The sequence below is a fragment of the Rhinopithecus roxellana genome, chromosome 20 (assembly GCF_007565055.1).
Source record: "Rhinopithecus roxellana isolate Shanxi Qingling chromosome 20, ASM756505v1, whole genome shotgun sequence".
Lineage (NCBI taxonomy): Eukaryota > Metazoa > Chordata > Mammalia > Primates > Cercopithecidae > Rhinopithecus > Rhinopithecus roxellana.
This window is the reverse complement of record NC_044568.1, coordinates 65,046,570-65,069,548: the sequence shown is the minus strand read 5'-3', so window position 1 is coordinate 65,069,548 and position 22,979 is coordinate 65,046,570. Positions and strand designations below refer to the sequence as shown.

The 22,979-nt window shown below is 47.7% G+C and overlaps 1 protein-coding gene across 2 annotated transcripts in view; it reads right to left on the bottom strand.

Annotated features, from left to right (window-relative positions):
• Window positions 1-816: 816 nt before the first annotated feature.
• Window positions 817-22,979, bottom strand: part of CALB2 (calbindin 2) — a 33,543-nt gene continuing 11,380 nt past the window's right edge. The window contains exons 2-11 of one of the 2 annotated variants that reach the window (XM_010354044.2): window positions 20,770-20,846; window positions 17,891-17,980; window positions 15,006-15,086; window positions 9,825-9,881; window positions 9,131-9,208; window positions 8,549-8,604; window positions 8,194-8,233; window positions 6,222-6,275; window positions 5,405-5,476; window positions 817-1,509 (exon numbers count right to left, since the gene is read on the bottom strand). In XM_010354044.2, coding sequence (XP_010352346.1) covers window positions 1,393-1,509; window positions 5,405-5,476; window positions 6,222-6,275; window positions 8,194-8,233; window positions 8,549-8,604; window positions 9,131-9,208; window positions 9,825-9,881; window positions 15,006-15,086; window positions 17,891-17,980; window positions 20,770-20,846 — 722 coding nt within the window. In that variant the 3' untranslated portion in view covers window positions 817-1,392. The remainder of the gene's footprint in view (window positions 1,510-5,404; window positions 5,477-6,221; window positions 6,276-8,193; window positions 8,234-8,548; window positions 8,605-9,130; window positions 9,209-9,824; window positions 9,882-15,005; window positions 15,087-17,890; window positions 17,981-20,769; window positions 20,847-22,979) is intronic. The other variant, XM_010354045.2, reaches the window with a different exon arrangement.

Below are 22,979 nucleotides of genomic sequence, written 5' to 3'. Positions count from 1 at the left end.
ACCTGGCTAATTTTTTTTTTTTTTTTTTGAGACGGAGTCTCACTCTGTTGCCCAGGCTGGAGTGCAGTGGCACGATCTCGGCTCGCTGCAAGCTCCGCCTCCCGGGTTCACGCTATTCTCCTGCCTCAGCCTCCTGAGTAGCTGGGACTACAGGCACCTGCCACCACGCCCAGCTAATTTTTTTGTATTTTTAGTAGAGACGGGGTTTCACTGTGTTAGCCAGGATGGTCTCGATCACCTGACCTGGTGATCTGCCCGCCTCAGCCTCCCAAAGTGCTGGGATTACAGGCTTGAGCCACCGCACCCGGCCTAATTTTTGTATTTTTAGTAGAGATGGAGATTCACCATGTTGGCCAAACTGGTCTTGAACTCTTGACCTCAGGGGATCCGCCCACCTTGGCCGCCCAAAGTGTTGGGATTACAGGCGTGACCCACCGCGCCAGGCCCAAAACCTTTCTAATCTTCAGTTTTCTTGCCTGGACAGTGGAGACAATCACAGCACCTCTCTCAAAGGATTAAGAAAGATACTCCAGGCCAACTGTTGAGCCCAGTACTAATACCACCCTTAGCAAGACTTCCATGAACTTGTAAGTTATGTTATAATCTCAAAGATACAGAAACAAACATGAAACAAAGAAGTGACTCAGGTTGGTGAAGAGACAGGCAATGAATGGTGAGTGAAAGCCATAGAGTCTTGAGGGTCCTATGCCCCACGTAGGTGGGTCCCATTACCCTCCTCCACCCATGTGAGAATAGGCCCTCCCTTTGTCAAGCAGAGCTGCTAGCTGCAGAGAGAAGCTGACCACAAGACAGGACTGGGTAAGCTTCCACAGCAGAACCTTTCCATTTTATTGTCTGTAAACTCTTCTTTGGTAAACAAGAAACCCAAAGAGAAAAGGAGCACGCCAAGTAAAGAAGGCAAGGAAAGGGCGGGCGCCCTCCACACACAGGCGTTCTGAGAGGACAGCTACACCATTAGCAAAGTGGCAGATGGAACCTGGAAGTTTGGGGTGGGTGGTGGCATGGGGGACCGGCAGGGGGGAGCGAGAGGGAAGAGTCCACTCTGTTGGACATAGAAGCCTAAATCATACAGCAAGGGAACTCATGCATCACAGCGAAGAGAATTAGGGACCCTCCACCCATGCCCCCATCACCTTCCGTGTGTGTGATCCACTGAGGCAGAGTAGTCTGCCTGGGCAGGGGTGGGTGCAGGGGGCTCAGGATGGCCCCCCAGCGGCCCATCCTCCATCTCTCCTTTCCTGCTCTGCAGGCAGGTGTGTGCAGGCTGCAGGGGTGGGGGCGGGGCGCTCACGGTCTCTGGGTCTGGGTAGAGGCATCAGGGCAGCAGGAGCAGGGTTTGGGGGAGGTGGAGAAGCAGCCCCCATCCCCACTTTACATGGGGGGCTCGCTGCAGAGCACAATCTCCAGGTCCTTGCGGTAGAGCTTCCCCGCCTCCGCCAAGGACATGACGCTCTTTCTGTAGTTGGTGAGCTGTTGAATATTCATTTCCTAGGAGATACAGGGAGAGGGTAAGAGCAGGTTCAGGGTATGGCCCCGACCAAGGAGCCCACGTCCACATTCACAAACACCCGCAACTTTCCCTCATCTCATCCCAGGATAAGTGGCTTAGATGAATGCAAAGCACAGATTTTGGAGTCAGACCGATGGAGTTTAGTTAAAGCCTCTCGTTCACTTACTGGCTGCACTGCTTTGGGGAAGGTAGTCAACCTTCCTGAGACTCAGCTGCCTCACCTGTAAAATGGGTACACTAAAAGTTCATGCCTCATTGAGGTGTTGCGATGATTATATGAGGGAATGAATATAAGCCACATCAGCAAGCACTTGAAAAATAAAAGGTAGCTATTGTGACAGTCATGATTGACGTATAACTTGTATATATTCCTCAACCTCATTGGGCCTCTGTTAACTCAAGGCCAATCTGGCTCCCTGCTGGTGATGAAGAGAATGCCAGGAAAGCTCCCTGGTCTTGCCTTCCAGCCTCCTGGAGCACTCTTTTCGTAAGTCTCATCTATTTAAGCAAGGAATTCTTTTTTTTTTTTTTTTTTTTTTGGAGACAGAGTCTTCCTCTGTGGCCCAGACTGGAGCAAAATGACGCGATCTCGGCTCACTGCAACCTCTGCCTTCCAGGTTCAAGAGATTCTCCGGCCTCAGCCTCCCAAGTAGCTGGGATTACAGGCACCTGCCACCATGCCCAACTAATGTTCGCATTTTCTTTTCTTTTCTTTTTTTAGTAGAGATGAGGTTTCGCCATGTCGGCCAGGCTAGTTTCGAACTCCTGACCTCGGGTGATCCTCCCGCCTCCACCTCCCAAAGTGCTGGGATTACAGGTGTGAACCGCTGCACCCAGCCATTATTTAAGCAACAAATTCTAAATCCCAGGTTCTCCAACAATAAAGCTTGCTAGCCTCCTTCTTGTTCACTGGCTTCTTGTGGTGTTTAGGGGCCAATGAGACAGGTGAGCCATGAACATATGCCCATTGTCTCATATAAATGGAGACCCATATTAAATACCGACACCTGATATACCTGATGTTAAATCCATGCTTTACAATCATTGCTTCGGATACAAATAACCAATGGGTCTGAAATATAGCAAGGTCATCATCAACACTGGAAAATCACATAAACAACCTTTTCTTTCTTTCCTTCTTTACTTCTTCTCCTCCCCCACTCCATCCCTTTTTATTTACTTATTTTTTTTTAAATTCTTTTTTAGACAAGGTCTTCCTCTTGTCACCCAGGCTGGAATGCAATGGTGTGATCACAGCTCACCGCATCCTTGACCTCCTGCGCTCAAGCGATCCTTTTGCCTCAGCCTCCCAAGTAGCTAGGACTATAGGTGGGTGCCACTACACCCAGTTCTTCTTACTTTTATTCTTTTGTACTGAAAATGTTGGCAGATACTTAAATTTTTTTTCCCTTCTAGGCTGATGGGTCATTATCTCCATCCTGCTAATAAGAAAAGTGAGGTACAGTCATGCTCATGCATATCTGTAATCTAATCATGAGCCCTGAAGTCTAATGATTCACTGTGCACTATTCTGTCACCTCTTTTTCAGGGCTTGAGGCCAGTCTTTTTTTCCCATTGTGCCAGGACTTCTCTTTTTATGTCATTAATTTCTGGTTTGGTGCCATGAAAACCCAAGGGCACTTTGCAAGCATGTCTAGCTTTGAGAGGCATTTTCCCTAAGTTGTGATGTTCTTGGAAATGTCACATAACACTGGTGTGCACCTGAGATATCTGCCACTTAATCAGGAGCCAAGGAAGTGTTGGGCCTCATCTATCAACCCCAAGCTTGGGACAACTTCCACAGTGAACTGTGGCAGCGAGAGACTTAGCAGCATGGGGGGAGGGGCTGCTTCCTTCCTATAAGTTTCACTTAAAGCTGGGGAAGGCTCTAGCAAGTTGCCATGGCCTCAGGAGTGCTAAGAAATACTGAAGTTCAATCCCATCAGCTTGTCCCCTCCAGGTGCCTCAAACATTAATCTGCTCAGAAACCCTTATCACACTCCATGCAGGCACCATCCAAATGGAATGCAAGCATCTATGTGGGTTTACAAAAAATGGCCCTTCCCTTCCAGCACAGGTGCTGTGATTTAGAGTCATGCAGCTCTCTCTTTCTACTCATTCACTCTCTCAATCCTCAGGTGCCAAATCTGAAACTTGGTACAGGTGGAAGGCTCTCAGGTAAATAGCTTTGTTAATATTCTTGCTCTCTGACCCTCAGAGTGGCTTCTGAATCCCAATAGCAGCATCTTTTGTTTCCATACCTGGAGTCAAGCTGTGCAGCACCACAAGCTGTCCTTTGCGTGAACCAAGGAAGAGCTTAGTGAGTTGATGACCAGGAAATTCAGGTCACTCTGAGATTTAATGCATGTCTTCAGGGTTTATCCACCTCACGTATAAGGCAGAGTCTCATGAAGACAAACTATGCCTCATTCATACAATTACATGTAAAGATATTTTCCACTATGGTGCCCAACATTCCTTGGATGCATCAGGGCACACACATAATTTTCTCCTAGAATTTAGTGCCAAGAAAAAGTTTGCCGAGTTCAAACACCTGGTGAGTACTTCCTTCTTCCCGGGAAGTATTTGCTTCCTTATCATTTATTTTCTGCCTCTTTCAAGAGTTATTGTAGGTAACATTTAAATAAAAAAGATGAAACAAATGAGAGATGATATTTAAGACAAAGAGATCAGAAAGCACTTGGAAAGAGAAATAAACAGACTCAGAGGCTGCAGATAATTTTTTCCTGAAATTGAGCATTAAATTTAGCTCTTGCTTGTCAGCCAAGGTGGTGAGACAACTCAAGGAATTGTGGAGCTTTCATTATCTAATTAAAGAAAGCAGCAAAACCATTTGCTCAGAGAAAGACTTTTTCCGGGTGGTGAAGGAAGACAGGTGCAAAGTTTTGGCTCCTGGCTGCCGTTCCACCTGACTCCTCCACCCAGGGACCAAACTGAGCCCATGGGAGGGTCTCCCGGGGTATTCCCAAGAGGTAACATCAGGCAAAATAATGGAGTTCACTTCTTTACCTTTTCTTTGAGAGGAACAAACTCTTCAGTGGCTCCTTTTAACCCTTCCCCCAGCTCCTGATTCTGCAGTTCATCAATCCAGACTAGCCCTTCCCCTCTCACTGGCCCCTGTCCTCCAAAGTCTCTCTTTGGGTGGAAAGTGTTTTTTTTGGTTGGCAATCTGGCTAACACTTTCACACATCAACACTGTCATGGCCTCACAGCAGCATCCCCCACAACAGTCAGCAGATGGGTGCGACCTAAGCGTCCACAGAGGAGAATGGGTAAACAAAATGTGGTATATTTATACGATGCAGCATTATTCAGCTTTAAAAAGGAAGGGAATTCTGACACATGCCACAACATGGATAAGCCTGCAAGGACATTATGCAAAGTGAAATAGGCACAGAAAGATTATACGATTTTCTTTACATGAGGTACCTAGAGCAGTCAAATTTACAGAGGCAGAAAGTAGAGTGGTTGGCAGGAGATGGGGGACAGGGGAATGGAGAGTTATTTTTTAATGGGTACAGGTTTTGGCGTTGCAGGATGAGAAGGTGGCCATGCATGTGCAATATTATGAATGTGTTCAGTGCCACTGGACTGTACACTAAAAATGTGAAGATGGTAAGCTTTCTATCCTGTGTTTTTTGCCACAATTAAATTTTAAAGAGAAACATCAATTAATCAATCAACCAACCAGAAATTAAAAAACCTAAAGCAAACCCACAAAATGGCTATTGCCTTGCTGTGGCAGATCAGAGGGGAGCAGAGAGCAGAACCAGGCACCTCTCCCCTCTTCTCCCACAGAAGCCTCTCCCGTGCCCTGGGGACGGTGGCCAGGCCTCAGGCCCAGCTGCTCACCTTTTTGTTTTTCTCATACAGATCCTTCAAAAGGGCATCCAGCTCATGCTCATCAATGTAGCCGCTTCCGTCCTGGGGATGGGAGCAGAGTCAACCCAGAGCTCTCAAGCCTGGGCCCCTACTGTCCCGACCCATTGCAGGGATGTCTAAGAGTCTAGCCTCTCCATTACTGTGTGCAAAAGGGGGTGTTCAGATCGTGTAATGACAAAATAATGCATCCCTTCTGCCTTGACCAGTCATGGCAGGAAGGTGGCAGTGGGCGCAAGCTTTGGGTAGACTTTCATTGTGGTGCTTTTCATCTGCATTGAAAATACAAGTGAGGTTCAAGAAGCATGTGGTTAACTCCCTGAGTCCGGGGGCTATTTAAAGTTTACCTCCAATACTTTGGTTATGAAGAAGACCACTGGAGTCATGTGGGCAGGGGACAGCCAAGGAAGGGGTGGGTATAGAGGTCATCCAACTTCCAACTTCCCAGAGAAAGACCTGGCCCTGGGCAGGATTGTGATCTGGCACCAGGGCAGTTTTGAGTGTCTCTTCCCTTTGGCTCCTGACAGCATGGTAACACCCTAGTTCTAAGCACAGTCCTCTTCTCCCAACGATTCTTGGCTGCATTCTGCAGAAACCAACCCCTTGGGCTCCATAGGCCACCGGTGGAGAATGACATTTGCCTTCTAATACAGCAGAAGATGCGGCAGGAAGAAACCACACGGCCCAGGCCGCCCCTGGAAAGCTGTCTCTTCCCGTGGATGCAGCTGAGCCCTTCTGGCCTGGCTGACGGGCTTATGAATTTCCCTCCCATGCCGACTCCCCCTCTTACCTTGTCGTAAAACGTGAAGATCGCATTAAACTCCTCTGAGGTCAGCTTCATGCCCTGCAAGAACCAGGGTATTAAAGACAGAAGCAGAAGCGCAGTGGTGTGTGTGTGTGGGTGTGTGTTTATATGTGTGTGTTTATGTGTGTGGTGTGTGTGTCGTGTGTGTGGTATGGTGTGTGTGTGGTGTTTGTGGTGTGTGTGTGGTTTGTGTATATGTGTGATGTGTGGTGTGTGTGGTGTCTATGATTGTGTGGTGTGTGTCTGCGGTGTGTGGTGTGTGTGATGTGTGTGTGGGGTGTGTGGTGTGTAGTGTGTGTATGGTGTATGGTGTGTGTGGTGTGTATGATATGTGTGGTGTGTGGTATGCGTGTGGTGTTTGTGTTGTGTGTGTGTGTGTGTGGTGTGTATGGTGTGGTGTGTGGGGTTATATGTGTTGTGTATATGTGCGGTGTCTGTGGTATGGTGTGTGTGGGTAGTATGTGTTTTGTGTGGTGTGATATGTGTGTAGTGTGGTGTGTGTGTGATTATGCGTTGTGTGTATGTGTGGTTGGTGTGTGTGGTGTGTGTGTGAGATGTGTGATGTGTGGTGTGTGGTGTGGTCTGTGTGTGATATTTGTGTGGTGTGTGCACATGTGTGCTGTTTGTGGTATGTGTTGTGTGTCGTGGGTTGTGTGTATCATATGTGTGTGGTATGTGGTATGTGTGATGTGTCGTGTGTGGTGTGTGATGTGCATATGTGCGATGTGTTGTGTGTGTGGTGTGTTGTGTGTGTTGTGTGGTGTGTGTGGTGTGTGGTGTGTGGTATGTGTGATGTGTGGTGTGTGGGGTGTGTATGATGTGTGTGTGATGTGTGTATGATGTGTGTGTGGTGTGGTCTGTGTGTGGTATTTGGTTGTTGTGTGTGTGGTGTGTGGTGTTTGTGTGATATGTGTGTGTTGTGTGGTGTGTGTGTGGTGTGTGGTCTATGTGTGGTGTGTGGCCTGTGTGTATGTGTGGTCTGTGGGGTGTGTGGTGTGGTGTGTGTGTGCTGTATGTATGTGATGTGTGTATGCGGTGTGCATTGTGTGTGTGTTGTGTGTAGAGTGTTTGTGGTGTGTGTGGTGTGTGTTGTGTGTGTTTGTAATGTGTGGTGTGTATGTGGTGTGTGGTCTCTGGTGTGTGCATGAGGTGTTTGTGTATATGTGTGGTGTGTGGTCTGTGTGTGTTGTGTGTGTGGTACATGGTCTGTGTGTGTGGTGTGTGGTCTGTGTGTGTTGTGTGTGTGGTGTGTATGTGGTATGTGTGGTAAGTGGTCTGTGTATGTTGTGTGTGTAGTATGTGGTATGTGTGGTCTCTGTGTGATGTGTGCGTGAGGTGTCTGTATATGTATGTGGTGTGTGGTCTGTGTGTGTTTGTGTGGTGTGTATGTGGTATGTGTGGTAAGTGGTCTGTGTGTGTTGTGTGTGTAGTATGTGGTGTGTGTGGTCTCTGTGTGATGTGTGCGTGAGGTGTCTGTATATGTGTGTGGTGTGTGGTCTGTGTGTTGTGTATGTGGTGTGTGGTCTGGGTGTTGTGTGTGTGTCGTATATGGTCTGTGGTGTGTGTGTGATGTGTGTGTGTTTGTGGTGTGTGGTCTCTGTGTGCTGTGTGATGTGTCTGTGTATGTGTGTGGTGTGTGCTGTGATGTGTGGTGTGTGGTGTGTGGTCTCTGTGTGATGTGTGTGTGATGTCTCTGTGTATGTGTGTGGTGTGTGTGTGATGTGTATGTTATGTGTGTCTGCGTGTGTGTGGTCTGTTGTGTGTGTGTGTTGTGTTTTGTGTGTGTGGTGTGTAGTCTGTATGTGTGATCTGTGTGTTGTATGTGTGGTGTGTTTTGTGTGTGTGTGGTGTGTGTATAGTGTGTAGTGTGTAGTGTGTGGTGCACTGGGGAAAGGAAGGTGCAGGGCCAGGCTCAGAGGGATGAGGGAAGGGGGAAGAAAGGAAAGCAAAGTTTTACCTGAAATTTAAGCAGGAAGTTTTCCTGGACAGGCAAGAGTCTGGGGAGAAAATGTTAGAGCAGAGGTGAGGAGACTGCACAGGCAAGGGCAAGCGGGAGGGGGGAAGGCAGAGGCTGCGCCTGCAGTTACAGAAACGATTTCTGAGCGCTTCATACATCATAAGGAATCAGGGGGAAGTTCAAAAATGAGGGAGACAGACAAGGTGAGGTATCAACGGTCACAATTCTGTCTCGCTTTGTCTTGAGCTTCTTGACACCCACACCTGTCACTTTCCCACCAATGGATCTCAGTGATGGATGGTAGCACAGGAATGACCTGCGGGAGTCAGTATCACCCCGGGGGTGAGGTGCTTACCGGGACATCTCTGAGAGGCCCAATTTGCCATCCCCGTTCAAGTCAAACATCCGTAGCTGTTGGGGACAGAAAGAGGTGCCTGGGTTATTTGCTGTGAATTTCTCTGACCTGACATCCCCTTCTACTGGAGAGGACAGGAAGGAGGACAGGTAGCACCTGCTCACGGTTCCTCTGAGGTCCCTGGGGGCCAAGGACCAACATGGCCTAAATCAGTCACGGGGGTCCCGTGGGGGGACCACAGGGACTCGTTCACTGCTCATCTTTCCCCTCCTCAGGGACAGGGGCCTCTGGGGTACAGCAGGCCAGCACTAAAGGCCCACTCTCTCCAAGATCATCCTCTCCTGGAGCTGCAGAGGTTGCCATGGAGACAGATGCTCACGTTGGCTCACGAGTCAGCTCACACCCAAGACCTCAAAGGGTGTGTGAAGCCACTAACTAGCATCCCTTTTTGACAGCTGCCACTGTGAATCACTTCCCCTGGGCCTGAAGAATCATCAAACAGAGACCCTGCACACCAGAGCCACAGTGGCTTGGGGCCCAAGTCCTGCACCCTGAGGGAGAGGGACACTTCTGTCCACTCACTATGGTTTGGGTGTATTCCTGGAGCTTGGGCTCGTCATACGGCCGGTTTGCCTTCTTCAGCAGGTCTGACAGGAATCCCTGCAACACAAAAGGTCTCTTTAGTACTCCTGACTCAAGCATTCAGTCCCTCATTCATTTCCTTACTTGCTCATTCAGTCTCTCAATGTGTGTGCTTGTGTGTGTGTGTGTGTGTGCGTGTGTGTGTGTGTGTTTTCAGGTCTACCAGTTCTATGACTCAGGACCCTCATAATTCTTAACTCTTGGGGAGTGACTTCAAAGGCTTTAATAGCTGGTGGTGCAATCCTGCTCCACAGAATAGGCGTTAGAGATTAGCTCTGCCTCCTTGGAGCCCAGTATATGGAGCTAAGCAGTGCCTGGGGAATCACTGGGTGATAGTCAGAGGAATTTGGAGGTGGACCTAGGAGCCAGAGGCCAATCTTCTGGAATTGCCTGGAAGACACCTGTCCCGAGCACGGAGGTGCAGAAGAGCTGGGTTTGGTTGAACTCTACAGCCTGGCGGCTCTATGTTACCAATTTCCCGACCTCTCTAAACAAGTTCAACAATTCAGTGCCAGGTCTGAGTATTCCTAAGTAGCCCGCAAACCCATGCCCCTCATCCAGCATCTCCTCCCTCCCCAGGTACCTTAAGCCCACCGCCACTCTGGCCTCACACCCTCCCCAAGGCCCATCCTACCTTGAGCTCATTGGCTTCGATGTAGCCACTCCTGTCTGTGTCGTACTTCCGCCAAGCCTGCAACAATGGGAATGTCAAACTCCTTGCAAAGACGTATCAAAATCTACCTGCCTGCCTTCCATTCCCCTTTAATGGGCCAGCCAGGGTCTTGATCTTCAAGAATATCAGAAGGGGACGGAGACATGGAGATGATGTAGCCCAGACCCTTCAAGGTCACAGAGAAGGAAATGAGGGGAAGTATCTCGATGGTGATCTCATGAGCGCCTGAGCCAGAACCATGCGGCTAAGCTGTTTCCAAATTCCTGACCATAGAAAGTGGGATGTAATCAATGCTTGTTGCTTCAGGCTGCTAAGTTTTAGGGGTAGTTTATTACACAGCAATAAGTAACTCATTCAATGGTCCTGTATACAACTGCTGTGACATCCCTGCCTTTTACCAAGTCATCTGGTGGAGAGCCACAGGAGGGGCAGTGGTGCAGGGGAGGGGACTGCCCACATCTGTGACAAAGATGCCTGGAGAACCATGTTCCCCTAAATCTTTGGTCTGTTTGGTGCCACATATTCCTAAGGATATTTGAGATGGGGGGCCCTCAAGAAACGTCAAAGGGGAGGGAAGGAGGCAGGAAGGAAGGAAGGAAGAAGGAAGAAGGCCTTATTCGGTTAGTTCGTTATGGATGTATCGTGTGCTTTCTTTCTTTCTTTCTTTCTTTATTTCTTTTTTCTTCTTTCTTTTTTCTTTCTTTCTCTTTTTCTTTTCTTTCTTTCTTTCTTTTCTTTCTGTTCTTCTTTCTCCGCTGGCTCAGCATCCCCATCCCCCTCTCTCCTCCCCCTCGCCTCCTCCACATTTCCTCCTCCCCCATCCTCCTCCCCCTATCCTCCTCCCACTATCCTCCTCCTCCTCTCCTCCTCCTTCTTCTTCTTGTTCTTCCTCTTCTTCTTTTTTGAGACAGGGTCTCACTCTGTCACCCAGGCTATGGTGCAGTGGCATCCAGAGCTTACTGTAGCCTCTACCTCCCAAGCTCAAGTGATCCTCCCAGCTTAACCTCCCAAGTGCCTGGGACTACAGGCGTACACCACCACACCCAGCTAATTTTTTATGTTTTTGTAGAGATGAGGTCTCACTATATTGCCCAGACTGATCTCCAAACTCCTGAGTTCAAGTGATCCTCCTACCTCAGCTTCCCATAGTGTTGAGATTACAGGCATGAGCCACCATGCCTGGCTCCTAGGTTCTCTTTCAAGTTTTGTTCCCCTGACTTTTCTTCCCGTCTACCCCAGCTCCAAACTGCACACCTGAAGACCAGCAACAACTGATTTTCTGAGAGTCAGTAACCACTAATCCTTCTCCTACAGCTTATCCCCCACCTCCCCCACTTCTCCACCGCATGTGCCCCTTTTATTGTCAGGAGTGTTAGAGTTTATGGACATTTAGAGTTTAGTTATATTTTACAGAAAAGGTATCTTTTTAAACATCAGCAAACAAGGTTATGTAATTTTTATGGTGACAGGGCTCAGAAATTTTGGTCCTGATTTTTTTTTTTTTTTTTTTTTTTGTTACAAGACAGGAGCAAATCCCAAGGAAAGGGTAGATTTGTACTACATGCAACTCAGGTCGATGGTATTTGATTACAAGAGTGTCTTTTCCCTGCAGAAAAATGCCTTAGACTCTTTGAAATACTCCTTCCCATGGCCCGAAAGTCTGCCCTTGAAAAGGTACTAAAAGATATGTGAGCATTTCCAAATATGACTTCACCAACAACCCTCAGGCACTTACTGCATTAGAGTTTAGTTCGTCTAAGCTGAGTATTTACTGAGAAGAGGAAGACACGCCCTCCAAGTTGCCTGAAAGGGCAATAACCTGAAGGAACCCCAGTCCCTGCACAGAGCAAAGCACCAGTGGCTGCTTTTCCAAGCCGTCTTGCCAGCGGGTCCACTCCCGACCATGCACCCCCACAGGATGCCAGCTCTGGGCTCCCCCGCCTGCCTTCTCTCCCCATCCAGCACTTTGCTCATCATCATGTGTGTCCTTTCTCTTCTCATTCAAGGAAAAGAGTTCAAGAGACCTGGGCTTTGTGAAATCTCAAAGAAATCCCGAGGCATCCCTAAAATTAGAAGTTGTGCTGAGTGCTGGGATGGGAGCTACCTGAGAGCACAAGCCTTTCAGGGCTACCGAGGGACCATTTCAGGCTTCCGGCTGGTAAAAATGGAACAAATGGAACAGACCTCAGGAGGGGACAGTGGGATGGTACTGTGGGAGGGTGGGGTCCCAGAAACCTTGGCAGGCATGTCTCCTCTGCAGTTATGCTGGGGCTTAGAAGGACAAATGCATGTAAGAATATGAAATCCTGAGGCTGGGCATGGTGGCTCACGCCTGTAATCCCAGCACGTTGGGAGACCGAGGTTGGCAGATCACCTGAGGTCGGGAGTTTGAGACCAACCTGACCAGCATGGAGAAACCCTGTCTCTACTAAAAATACAAAATTAGCTGTGTATGGTGGTGCATGCCTGTAATCCCGGCTCTGCCGGAGGCTGAGGCAGGAGAATCGCGGGAACCCGGGAGGTGGAAGTTGCGGTGAGCCGAGATCGCGCCATTGCACTCCAGCCTGTGCAATAAGAGCGAAACTCCGTCTCAAAAAAAAAAAAAAAAAAAAAAAAAAAAAAGGAAGGAAGGAAGGAAGAAAGAAATCCTGTCAGTTACACAGAGAGAAGCCACTAATGGTTTTGAGAAAGAGAAAAGGGTCCGGGCAGATGCTTTTAGCTCCTCTGTGAGCCTCCCTGCCCACCTACAAGCTGCCCCTTCCCTGCTTCCAGACCAGAGGTGGAATAGAGGCCAATTTTTGGCTGTCTCTCTATCAGGAAAGGAGTCAGGCATGATGCTCCCTTTTCTATAGTTGGAAAACTTGATACAAAAGCAACACCCTGACAAGTTATAAGGATGCACAGAACTTTTTTTCTCCCAGGCAGGCTAGCGAAGGACTAAGAACAGAAGCCAGAATGTCAATGATCAGCTTGTGGAATCTTGCCATCTTGAAAAAACTGGAGAAAAATCTTTTAAAGCACCATAAAATTAAATCCATCTCTGATGCTCAGGCAAGCTGTCACTTAAAAAATGACTCTTCTACCCTGAGAACTGGTTCTTTCTCACTGACTGTCTGCCCAGGAGGGGAGCTTGCTACAAGCAAGTTTCTGGGCCAGCTTTCCAGTTGTTACAGGCAGTGGATCACGGAGAAGGGATTACCGGTGGCTGGAAATGGATTTAACCCTGATGAATGGCAAAGAGAGTCACGTTGAAGGCCAGTCATTATTTATCAGAACAGGCAGTTCGTGAGGTGGGTGTGGGTTGAATCTCACTCTGAGGGATGCATATACTGAAGGGTTAGAGTGCAGAGTCCCAGAAAGAGAGCAAGAAATAATTGGCAGTTTGCTGGACATCAGGATTAGTAATATATTTGGTTTAACCACATAGAATTCCCACATTTTGTAAGTAAAAAATTGTTAAATATCAGCAATTTCATATGGTTCCATTTATCAGGTGAATATTACTTAAGAGGCATGAGTTTGAACATCATATTTTACATGAAGATCTTAAGGAAATTATATTGCTAAGAGGGGAATGCTAATTTTATTTATTTATTTATTTATTTATTTATTTATTTATTTATGAGACAGAGTCTTTGTCACCCAGGCTGGAGTGCAGTGGCGCCATCTCGGCTCACTGCAACCTCTGCCTGCCTAGTTCAAGTGATTCTCCTGTCTCAGCCTCCTGAGTAGCTGGGATTACACCACCATGCGTGCACCACCATGCCCAGCTAATTTTTGTATTTGTGGTAAAGATGGGGTTTTTCCAAGTTGCCCGGGCTGGCCTCAAACTCCTGACCTCAAGTGATTTACCTGCCTTGGCCTCCCGAAGTGCTGGGATTACAGGCATGGGGCACAGTGCCCAGCCAGGAATGCTAATTTTAAAAAGAAAAACCGAAACCTTATCATAGTCAAAGATGAAATGTGAAAGATACCAGAAACTGGAATCCTCACTGGACTTTTCTAGCTATAGAATCGTACACAAGTCCATCTTTCCCAAGCTTGCTTCTTGGAACTCTGACTTGGAGAGACACATTATTATTGAGTGGCATGAGATCCTGGAGCCAAACTGAGTGGCACAGTTTTCTTTATTGCTTGATTTCTCAGAGCCTGTAATATGCAAATGACCACAACAAATCCCCAAACGAGAGATGCATGTACACAGTATTTCTCAAGCGTACTTGGCCCAAGCTTACTTCTCATCTTATTCCCTATATTTTAATGTGCATACGCATCATCTGGGAATCTTGTTAAAACGGAGCTTCTGATTCACTGGGTCAGGGAATCTGTCTGCCTTTTATTTTTTTGTTATTTCTTTGAGATAGGGTCTTGCTCTATGGCCCAGCCTGGAGGGCAGTGGGGTGATCTTCAGCCTTGAACTCCTGCTCTTCCTGCCTTAGCCTTCCTGAGAAGCTGGGACTACAGGTGTGCACCACTATATCCCACTAAGTTTTTTATCTTTTTTTTTTTTTAATCCTGTTCACTATGGTAGCTTTTTATTTTTGTAGAGACAAGGTCTCACTATGTTGCCCAGGCTGGTCTTGAACCCCTGGCCTCAAAAGATCCTCCTGCCTTAGCCTCCTTGAGTAGGGATTACAGGCCTTTCTCCCTTTCTTTCTTTTTTTGAGATGGAGTCTCTCTCTGTCACCCAGGCTGAGAGTGCAGTTGTGCAATCTCGGCTCACTGCAACCTCTGCCTCCCAAGTTCAAGTGATTCTCCTGCCTCAGCCTCCTAAATAGCTGGGATTACAGGTGCCTGCCACCACGCTAGGCTAACTTTTTTTGTATTTTGGTAGAGATGGGGTTTTGCTATGTTGGCCAGGCTGTTCTCAAACTCCTGACCTCAGGTGATCTGCCTGCCTCAGCCTCCCAAAGTGCTGGGATTACAGGTGTGAGCCACCATTCCTGGCCCCTTTCTCCTTTTCTAACAGGCACACAGGTGATACTGATGCTGCTGGTCCACAGACCATATTTTGAGTAGCAGAGTTCTAAGGGGTTTAGCATCTCCCAGGGACCATTACCAGGCAGGAGGGTGGGCCTGGCTCTGAACACAGGAGGAAGGCAGGTCCCAGTGCTTAGAAAGAAGGTGGTGCCTTGACCTCACCTCCATAAACTCGGCGCTGGAGCCCACGTGCTGCCTGAAGCACAGAAGGAAGTTCTCTTCGGTTGGCAGGATCTGCGCCAGCTGTGAAGATACAGAGAGCGACACTAACGTTACGGAGGGACTTGCCAGCGAGCAGAGCAGACTTTCCCCTAAGAAGGATGGAAAGGGCCAGTGGCGAGGCAGTGTGGGAATTGCATTTTGCTTCCTTCTTTGAGAACGAGTGCTGGCAGTCCTTCAAAGGGAAAGAAGGATGTTCAGAGAGGTGCTTTTGAGTCACCCCAACCTTAGGGGATGAAAGTGGTGCTACTTTAAAATGCAAGCACCCAGACTCAAACGAATACTTAATAGATGATTCCATGTATGTACAATTCTGAAAAATGAGAACTAATGTAAGTAGATGGGTGGTTGCCTGGGGTAAGAGGGCCTGCACCAGGCTAGAGGAACATTTTGTGGGGGAGTAATAGAAAGGCTATATCTTCATTGGGGTGGCGATTTCATGGCCTAAAATCTAAACTCAAGGAATTTTACACTTCAAATTGATGCAGTTATTGTATGTAAATTGATACTGCAACAATTCGATTTTTGAAAAATGTAGGTACCCTCTTGCAGTAAGCACTGCTGGCTGCCCACCCAACCAGCCTTGTCTGCTTCTTTGCTCCTGGAATGCTTATATCACAGGCCAATCCTGATGAGTCTACGCTGGTGAAGTGTGAGCCTCCCATTCTTGCCAGTGATTGGCTTACAAGTAGGCACGTAACCCAGTTTTGACCAATGAAATGTCGGGGAAGGGCTGCCGTGGGTACTTCTGGGAACATTTCCTTGCACTTAAGAAGGGCCCTTTCTGCAGCTGGACAGTGGTTGTATATGGATGTATGTGGATGTAAGTAGTTGGATGTGGTTGTACGTGGGTGCATGTGGTTGTATGTGGGTACATGTGGGTGCATGTGGATGTATGTGGGTGTATGTGATTGTATTGGATGCATGTGGTTGAATGTGGATGTATGTGGTTGTATGTGGATGCATGTGGTTGAATGTGGATATGTGTGGGTGTATGTGGGTGTATGTGGATGTATGCAGGTGTATATGATTGTATGTGGATGTATGTGGGTGCATGTGGATGTATGTGGGTACATGTGGATGTATGTGGGTGTATATGGACGTGATTGTATGTGGATGCATGTGGTTGAATGTGGATGTATGTGGGTGTATGTGGATGTATGTGGGTGTATGTGGATGTGATGCCTACGGCCGTGCTACTGTGGCCATCTTGCTAACAACCTGAGGATGAAGGTATTTTGAGGGCAGAGAACAGAACCAAGAGAACTGCAGGGAGCAGAGCAGGAGCCCTGACTTCCACCTGGAACCAACCCCACCCCTGGCCTTTCTTTTAGAAGCCTCTCATGGTAAGCTATGGCCCTCAGGCCAGGTATGGCCCAGAAGTTGTTTGTAAAGTTTTATAAGACGTGACCACACCCACTCATTGACATAACACCCATGGCTGCTTTTGTGCTACAGTGGCAGAGCTGAAGAGCTGTGGCAGAGACTGGATGGCCCACAAACCCTAACACACTTATCTTTATCTGTAGTTTTAGAGAAAAAGTCTGCCAACCCTTGGTTTAAGCCCTCTTATATCAGCATGGGCATCTACAGTGGCCACTCTTGGTGCCTCTCCCTGCTCCTCTGTAACTAAGCTGGGTGGCCATCCCTCAGCTGCTATGAAGTCAGACTGCTAATAGCTCACCCCTGCCCCTGCACGAGAACTGCCCTCAGTCAGACCAGAGCTGCCCTGCTCGGGAAGTTCCACAGTTCTCCTCCTTGCCCAAAGAGGGGCAGCCTGCATCCAAATGACTGATTGACACAGGGGCACAACAGATCAGCCCCCTTGCCTCAAGGTGGGACCCACTCTGTGGCACAGTCCACACTCCGGAGTCCCTGTAAGCCTAGCCAAGGCAAGGCTCCAGTTGAGATCACATCCTTGCACAGCACCATCCCCTGCCCTTTCCTGCTGCCCTTTTCTAGAGAGTTCTGCCTCAGTAAGCCACTTCCACTCAAACCTCTGTCTCAAGCACCCAACCTAAGGTAGCATCCCAACAATATACCCTGGGTGGAGCTCTGCCCTAATGCCTGTACCACCATCATCATTCTTATTTATTTATTTATTTATTTATTCATATGGTTTGTCACGACAGGGTCTTGTTATACTGCCCAGGCTGGTCTCAAACTCCTGGCCTCAAGGGTCCTCCGCCTCAGTCTCCCAAAGTGCCGGGATTATAGACATGGGCCATGGAGTCCAGCCAGCACTCTTGAGCCCTTGACCATGGTCACTGATTATCAGAGGTGTTTAACATGCACCTGTATATGAGTATGTGTGAATGTATGTATGTATGTGTATATATGTGTGCATATATGAATGTATATATATTTATATATGGATACGTGTAAATTGTTATATGCAAATCATGTTTATGTAAATTACTGATGTGAATTATAAATGTATAGATTATATGTGTATGAATTATGTATGTAACTTTTAAAAATTATCCTTTGGATGTCTTTAGGTGGGACATGGAGTCTCTTGTTCACCTGTCTTCAGCCTCCCTAGTGTCTTCAGCTAGGCTTGCCACTTGGTTACAATACCTGTTGGCCCCTGTGGGCATTTAAGGTCTTCACCCCTATCTTTGATCATTGTTTGTCGCTTCCTCCTTCCTTGGGTGACACACAAGAAAAGCCCCTGCTATTCTCTTTGGTCAGCCCAAGTGCTGGGGGTGCAGGAGCTTTGAGGCCCCCACCTCACTCCAATTCTCAGCAGGATGCTCATGCCTGGGAGAGGCACAGGGACCCAGGGCCCCTCCCACACAGCTCTTAACCATCGAAGCAGGGCTCACCTCTGCCATCTCGATTTTCCCATCCGAGTTTTTATCATACTTCTGCATGAACTCCTTCATCTTTTCTCCAAAGTTGTCACTCTTTGACATCTGTGGAAAGACAAAGGGGGCTGATTTTTGCTGCTGTATCTCATGTGAACCATGATCTCAGAGCAGCAGGCTTGGAAATCATTTCCATCCTGGATAAGTGGGTGCAGCACCAGGTTCTGCTGATGCTCTGATTGATCCCAGCTGTGTTGTTTTCCTTTCCAGGTCCCCTCCAAATCAAGTCATCTCTTCTTCAAGGCTCAGTCATACAGATTTCAAAGGACACGTGGCCATGCTCCATACCACATAATCAAACATGCCCTGCTGCCTTTGAGATGAATTAAGCTACAACTGTGTAGGAAGGGTTTGGACTTGTTCCCATCACTCAGATGTGAGAACTAAGGCCTCAACACTGTACTGAAGCAGCTTGTAATCAAACTGAACTTAATCCAGTGCCCCATAATAGGTTAGCACTTCATTATAGCAAGGTGGATTGCTCATTTTCTTCTTTAAAGACTAACTGGCAATTCCACACTATTTTCACTCCAGATTTTCATGTCAGGAGGAACATGAGGAGGAGGTCGTCATGTAGCTGAAGGGTAATTTAAATAGTCCACCCCATTATTCTGACTACTAGAAAGCAAAGAACTTAAAACATTCCTTCAGGCCCACAGCTGCCTATTTTAAATATGGACTTGAAGCTCTCGAACCTTCCCCTGATTTGAGATAGTGCTGATTAATTATTTGCATTAAGGAGCTCTTCCTTCTCCCTAATCAATGATGAGCCCACCTGGCATGGCTGATGCTCCTGCGTCACTCACCTGATGACTTCCACATGAATTGTGTGCTCCCCAGGATTGGGCCAAGGGAAATTCTATCACTTATGAGAGTCTCCTGAATCCCTCTGATTGCTTTTTACTTTTCGAATTAGTATCAGTTTGTCAATATTTATTTGTTTATCAATATTTATTTATATTTACAAAAGTACATAGTCTGATCCCAGGCACTTGTCACAAATGTGGCCATCTTTTTTAAGTTTTACAATAGCTCCTGTGAAGTTAGTAGCCCTTCCATTTGACACACTAATGGAGGTTGAGATGACTTCTCTAGAGGGCACCCAGTGAGTATAGTCAGAATTTGAACTCATGGCTTTTGCTTCCAAGGCCCATATTCTTTCTACCATATAACAGCTGCTCTGAGAACCAGTCCTGGATGACATCAGTTGGGATTGTTGACAGACTTGAAAATTACCCCGATGACATCTGAGGAAGGGAATGACTAAGAGAAGGATTTTAGATGCAAAGCACTTCATAAAAACACATTTCTCCAACTAGCCCATGATCCCAGAGTCAGTTCTGAAGCCCATGCTTTCTGTGATCCAGGCTTCATTATCCTAAGAGTTGATGGGAGAACTGTTGATAAACAAACCCATGAATCGCCTCCAACCCTTTAAGCCCGTCACTTTGACCTCCTTCTCATTGGGGCATTTGGCCGAGCTTTGAACCAGGAGCTCACTGGCGGATTTGTGACTCATCTCCCAAACTGCTCCCTGAAGAGCTGCAAATAAACAGTGGATTGGCCAACAGACACGCAGCAGGGGACAGTAGAGATACCTCCAGAGGACCCGAGGGAGTTGATGGGAGGGTGTGGGGCTGACTCCATGTACTCCAGAACCAGACACAGGAATCACAGCAGACTAGTTCCAATCACCTGAGCTTTGCAATATTTCACATACCTCCCCCAAAAGCCTTTAGTAAACTCAGTAGTGCCATGTTAGCACCAGGGAAAGCAACATTCCTGTCACTAAGGGGCTGGGATGTGATCTGGAGTCACTTTGGGCAGGCTTAGAAGGTTGTGACACCACCACGAATGAGGCCAGCCAGTGCCGTCTGGTTCAGATACTGGCTGAGAGCAATCCTTAATTTTCCTCTAGTTCCTTGCTGGGGATTCTAGCCTGTGTTGCTCTAGAACAGTAGTTCTCTTCTGAGGACGATTCTGCCCCCAATCTCTTACCAAGGGGACATGTGGCAATGTTTGGAGACATTTTTGATTGTCACAGCTTGAAGGAGGATGATAGTGGCATCTCACGGGTAGATCCAGGGATGCTACTAAACTCCTACAATGCACAGGGCAGCTGCCACAACAGATTATTCAGCCTCAAATGCCACAGTGCCAAGGACCTCCTAGGCATCCACTCTGGAATCATGACCCCTAAGCACCTTAGGGCAGCTATGGACTCTGTCCCTAGGGAAAAAAATACTGCATCTATATTAATATATACATACACAGACATAAAGCTTTGCAGTTTTGCAGGAGGGTTCATCAACCCCTGGTGTCTATTTATGAATAGCCCCCAATTCTAGACACCCAAGGATATTGAGATAGGGTACTCTTAGGTGATAGCCTATTTTTTTTTTTTTTGAGATGGAGTCTCGCTCTGTCGCCCAGGCTGGAGTGCAGTGGCGCGATCTTGGCTCACTGCAAGCTCCGCCTCCCGGATTTACGCCATTCTCCTGTCTCAGCCTCCCGAGTAGCTGGGACTACAGGCGCCTGCCATCTCGCCCAGCTAGTTTTTTGTATTTTTTAGTAGAGACGGGGTTTCACTGTGTAGACCAGGATGGTCTCGATCTCCTGACCTCGTGATCCGCCCGTCTCGGCCTCCCAAAGTGCTGGGATTACAGGCTTGAGCCACCGCGCCCGGCCGATAGCCTATTTTTTTATCCTTACAAATAAAATGCTGTGTCAAGACCAGCGATATGAGGCCTGTTTATGGCATACATAACTGGGACAGAGCACGCTCAAAGGCATAGGTCAGGAAAATCCCAAACAATGGGAGACAGGGCTGGGCTTACCATGCCAGAGCCTTTTCTTGCCTTCTCCAGCTCTTGGAAAAAGTTTTCTAGCTCTTTACCTTCAATATACCCATTTCCTGGAAAGAGAGAGAGGAAAAAATCAATCTCAGTGCTAAATAGTAAGGGGAGCATGGGGTGGGCCTGTCAGGGGCTTCGTGGAGAATGTCTTCTCCCAGCTGGCCCACAGGCAGGTGTCTAGGCCAGTGGAGCTAGGGGTGTGAGTCCAGCCCCCAGGGCATTTGCACCTAGAGATCCAAGATGAACAACATACATTCAGCAGCTAGAAAATACTGGGAGGAACTAGCACAGGGTCCGAGAGGACAGAGGAGAGCAGAAGCTGGCAGCTTCTGTATCTGTCCCTAAAGCCTGGGCAAGCACTAGGTGGTGGAGGTGTGACAGGTCGTCAGCAAGTGGTGGGCTCTGGTCAGAGCCAGAACGGGGTCCCTGGGGTTCAGAAGGTGTAGTGGGTTGGAGTGCTCCCCCAGAATGGGACCTTATTTGGAAACAGGGTCATTGCAGATGTCATTAGTTAAGATGAGTCATACTGGATTGGGGTGGGCCCTAAATCCAGTGGTTGGTGTCCTTATAGGAAGGCCTCGTGGAGACACAGAGACCCCGGAAGACCACGTGAAGATGGAGACAGAGGCCAGTGTGATGTGTGTTCAAGTCAAGGAATACTGTGGGCTGCCAGCAATCACTAGAAGCCAGGAGGGAGGCAGGGAGCAGATTCGCCCTCAGAGTTCTAGCAGAGCCTGTCGACGCCTTGATTTCACACTTCTAGCCTCTGGAAATGCGAGAGAATATATTTCTGTTGTGTTAAGGCACCACCTATGACAGTCCTAGGAAACAAAAACAGAAGGGCCCAGAAAAAAGAGAACCACAGGGCATCTGTCCTATGGGATGTCACCTCCCACCCCGCACTTCGTCACAGGAATCAAGGATAGGAGAGGCATCCCACCTGGTAATGAAGAGAGGAGGCTCTGAGGCCTGTGGATGCAGATTCAAAGCCTGGTTCTGCTGAACTTACCAACAGTGTGACTTTGTGACTGTTATTGAACCCATCTCATCTGCAAAGTGGGTTATTATAATTAAACAGGATTTTGTATGGAAAACCCGTCCTCTAGTCATTATGAGTGCAGCATAAATGTTGTTACTGAGTTCCATTACTAGAACCCGTGTCTAAGGTGGGAATGAATCTGTGGGAAAAGTGCAGTGATCAGAACCAGGTCCCGAGGTCACAGCCTGACTTGCGAGATCACATAAGTAGTGGGAGGTCCTTTAGATTCTCACACCTTCAGCCTGGGTGGTCTAGAGACCAGGACTGAGCTGAATGCATAGTCAAGGTCACCGGTCAGTGCTGTGATGGGGAAGGAGGCATTTGTGGTTGGGAAATCAGGCAGGGCTCAGGCAGTGTCTCCTAGACGTTGCTGTGGCAAAGAATCTCCTGGGAATTTTTCCTTTTTTTTTTTGAGACAGGCTCTTGCTGTGTTGCCAGGCTAGAGTTCAGTGCTATTCATAAGTGTGATCATAGCACACCACAGCCCCAAACTCCTGGGTTCCAGTGATCCTGCCTCAGCCTCCCAAGTAGCTGGGACTACAGGTACCTGGCACCCAGGGATCTTTAAAAAATATGGATATCTGGCCCCCACCTCTAGACTTTCTGATGCAATTTGTTTGGGGTGTGAACTAAGCACCATGATTTCTTTTTTTTTTTTTTTTTTTTACACTGCCAGGTGATTTCCTGTGCAACAAAGTTTGAAAACCACTGACCTAAAGTCAAGTTCCAAATCTGATCTAAAGCCATTGAGGAAGATTCCCATAGAGCAGATTCAACTCAAATGGGAAGGGAGGTGGTAGCTTTCACCAAGGGCAAATGGAATTACCAACGCAACAGAGAAAATAAAGGAGCATTTACCCTGGCCTTTGTGAGGGCTTGTGAGGGGAGGCTTTTCCCAGCCTCTCCTCCTAGGGTCCCCTGGGAATTTAAATTCTGAATAAACTTAGAGGCACTCTCAACTGAAGAATATGCCACAATAAATATTGTATGGCAAGAATCACATGAGATAAATTATATATTTTTGTCTGCAGGGAAAAGACGTGATTGTAATGGGCTTGCAGAGTGAGACTTGAGTTCCCTTTTATCCTAGAATGGGGTGGTTATCTTCCTTCTAGGATGTTTGTAAAGCTTCTTAGGAGAACTGGAATTTCAG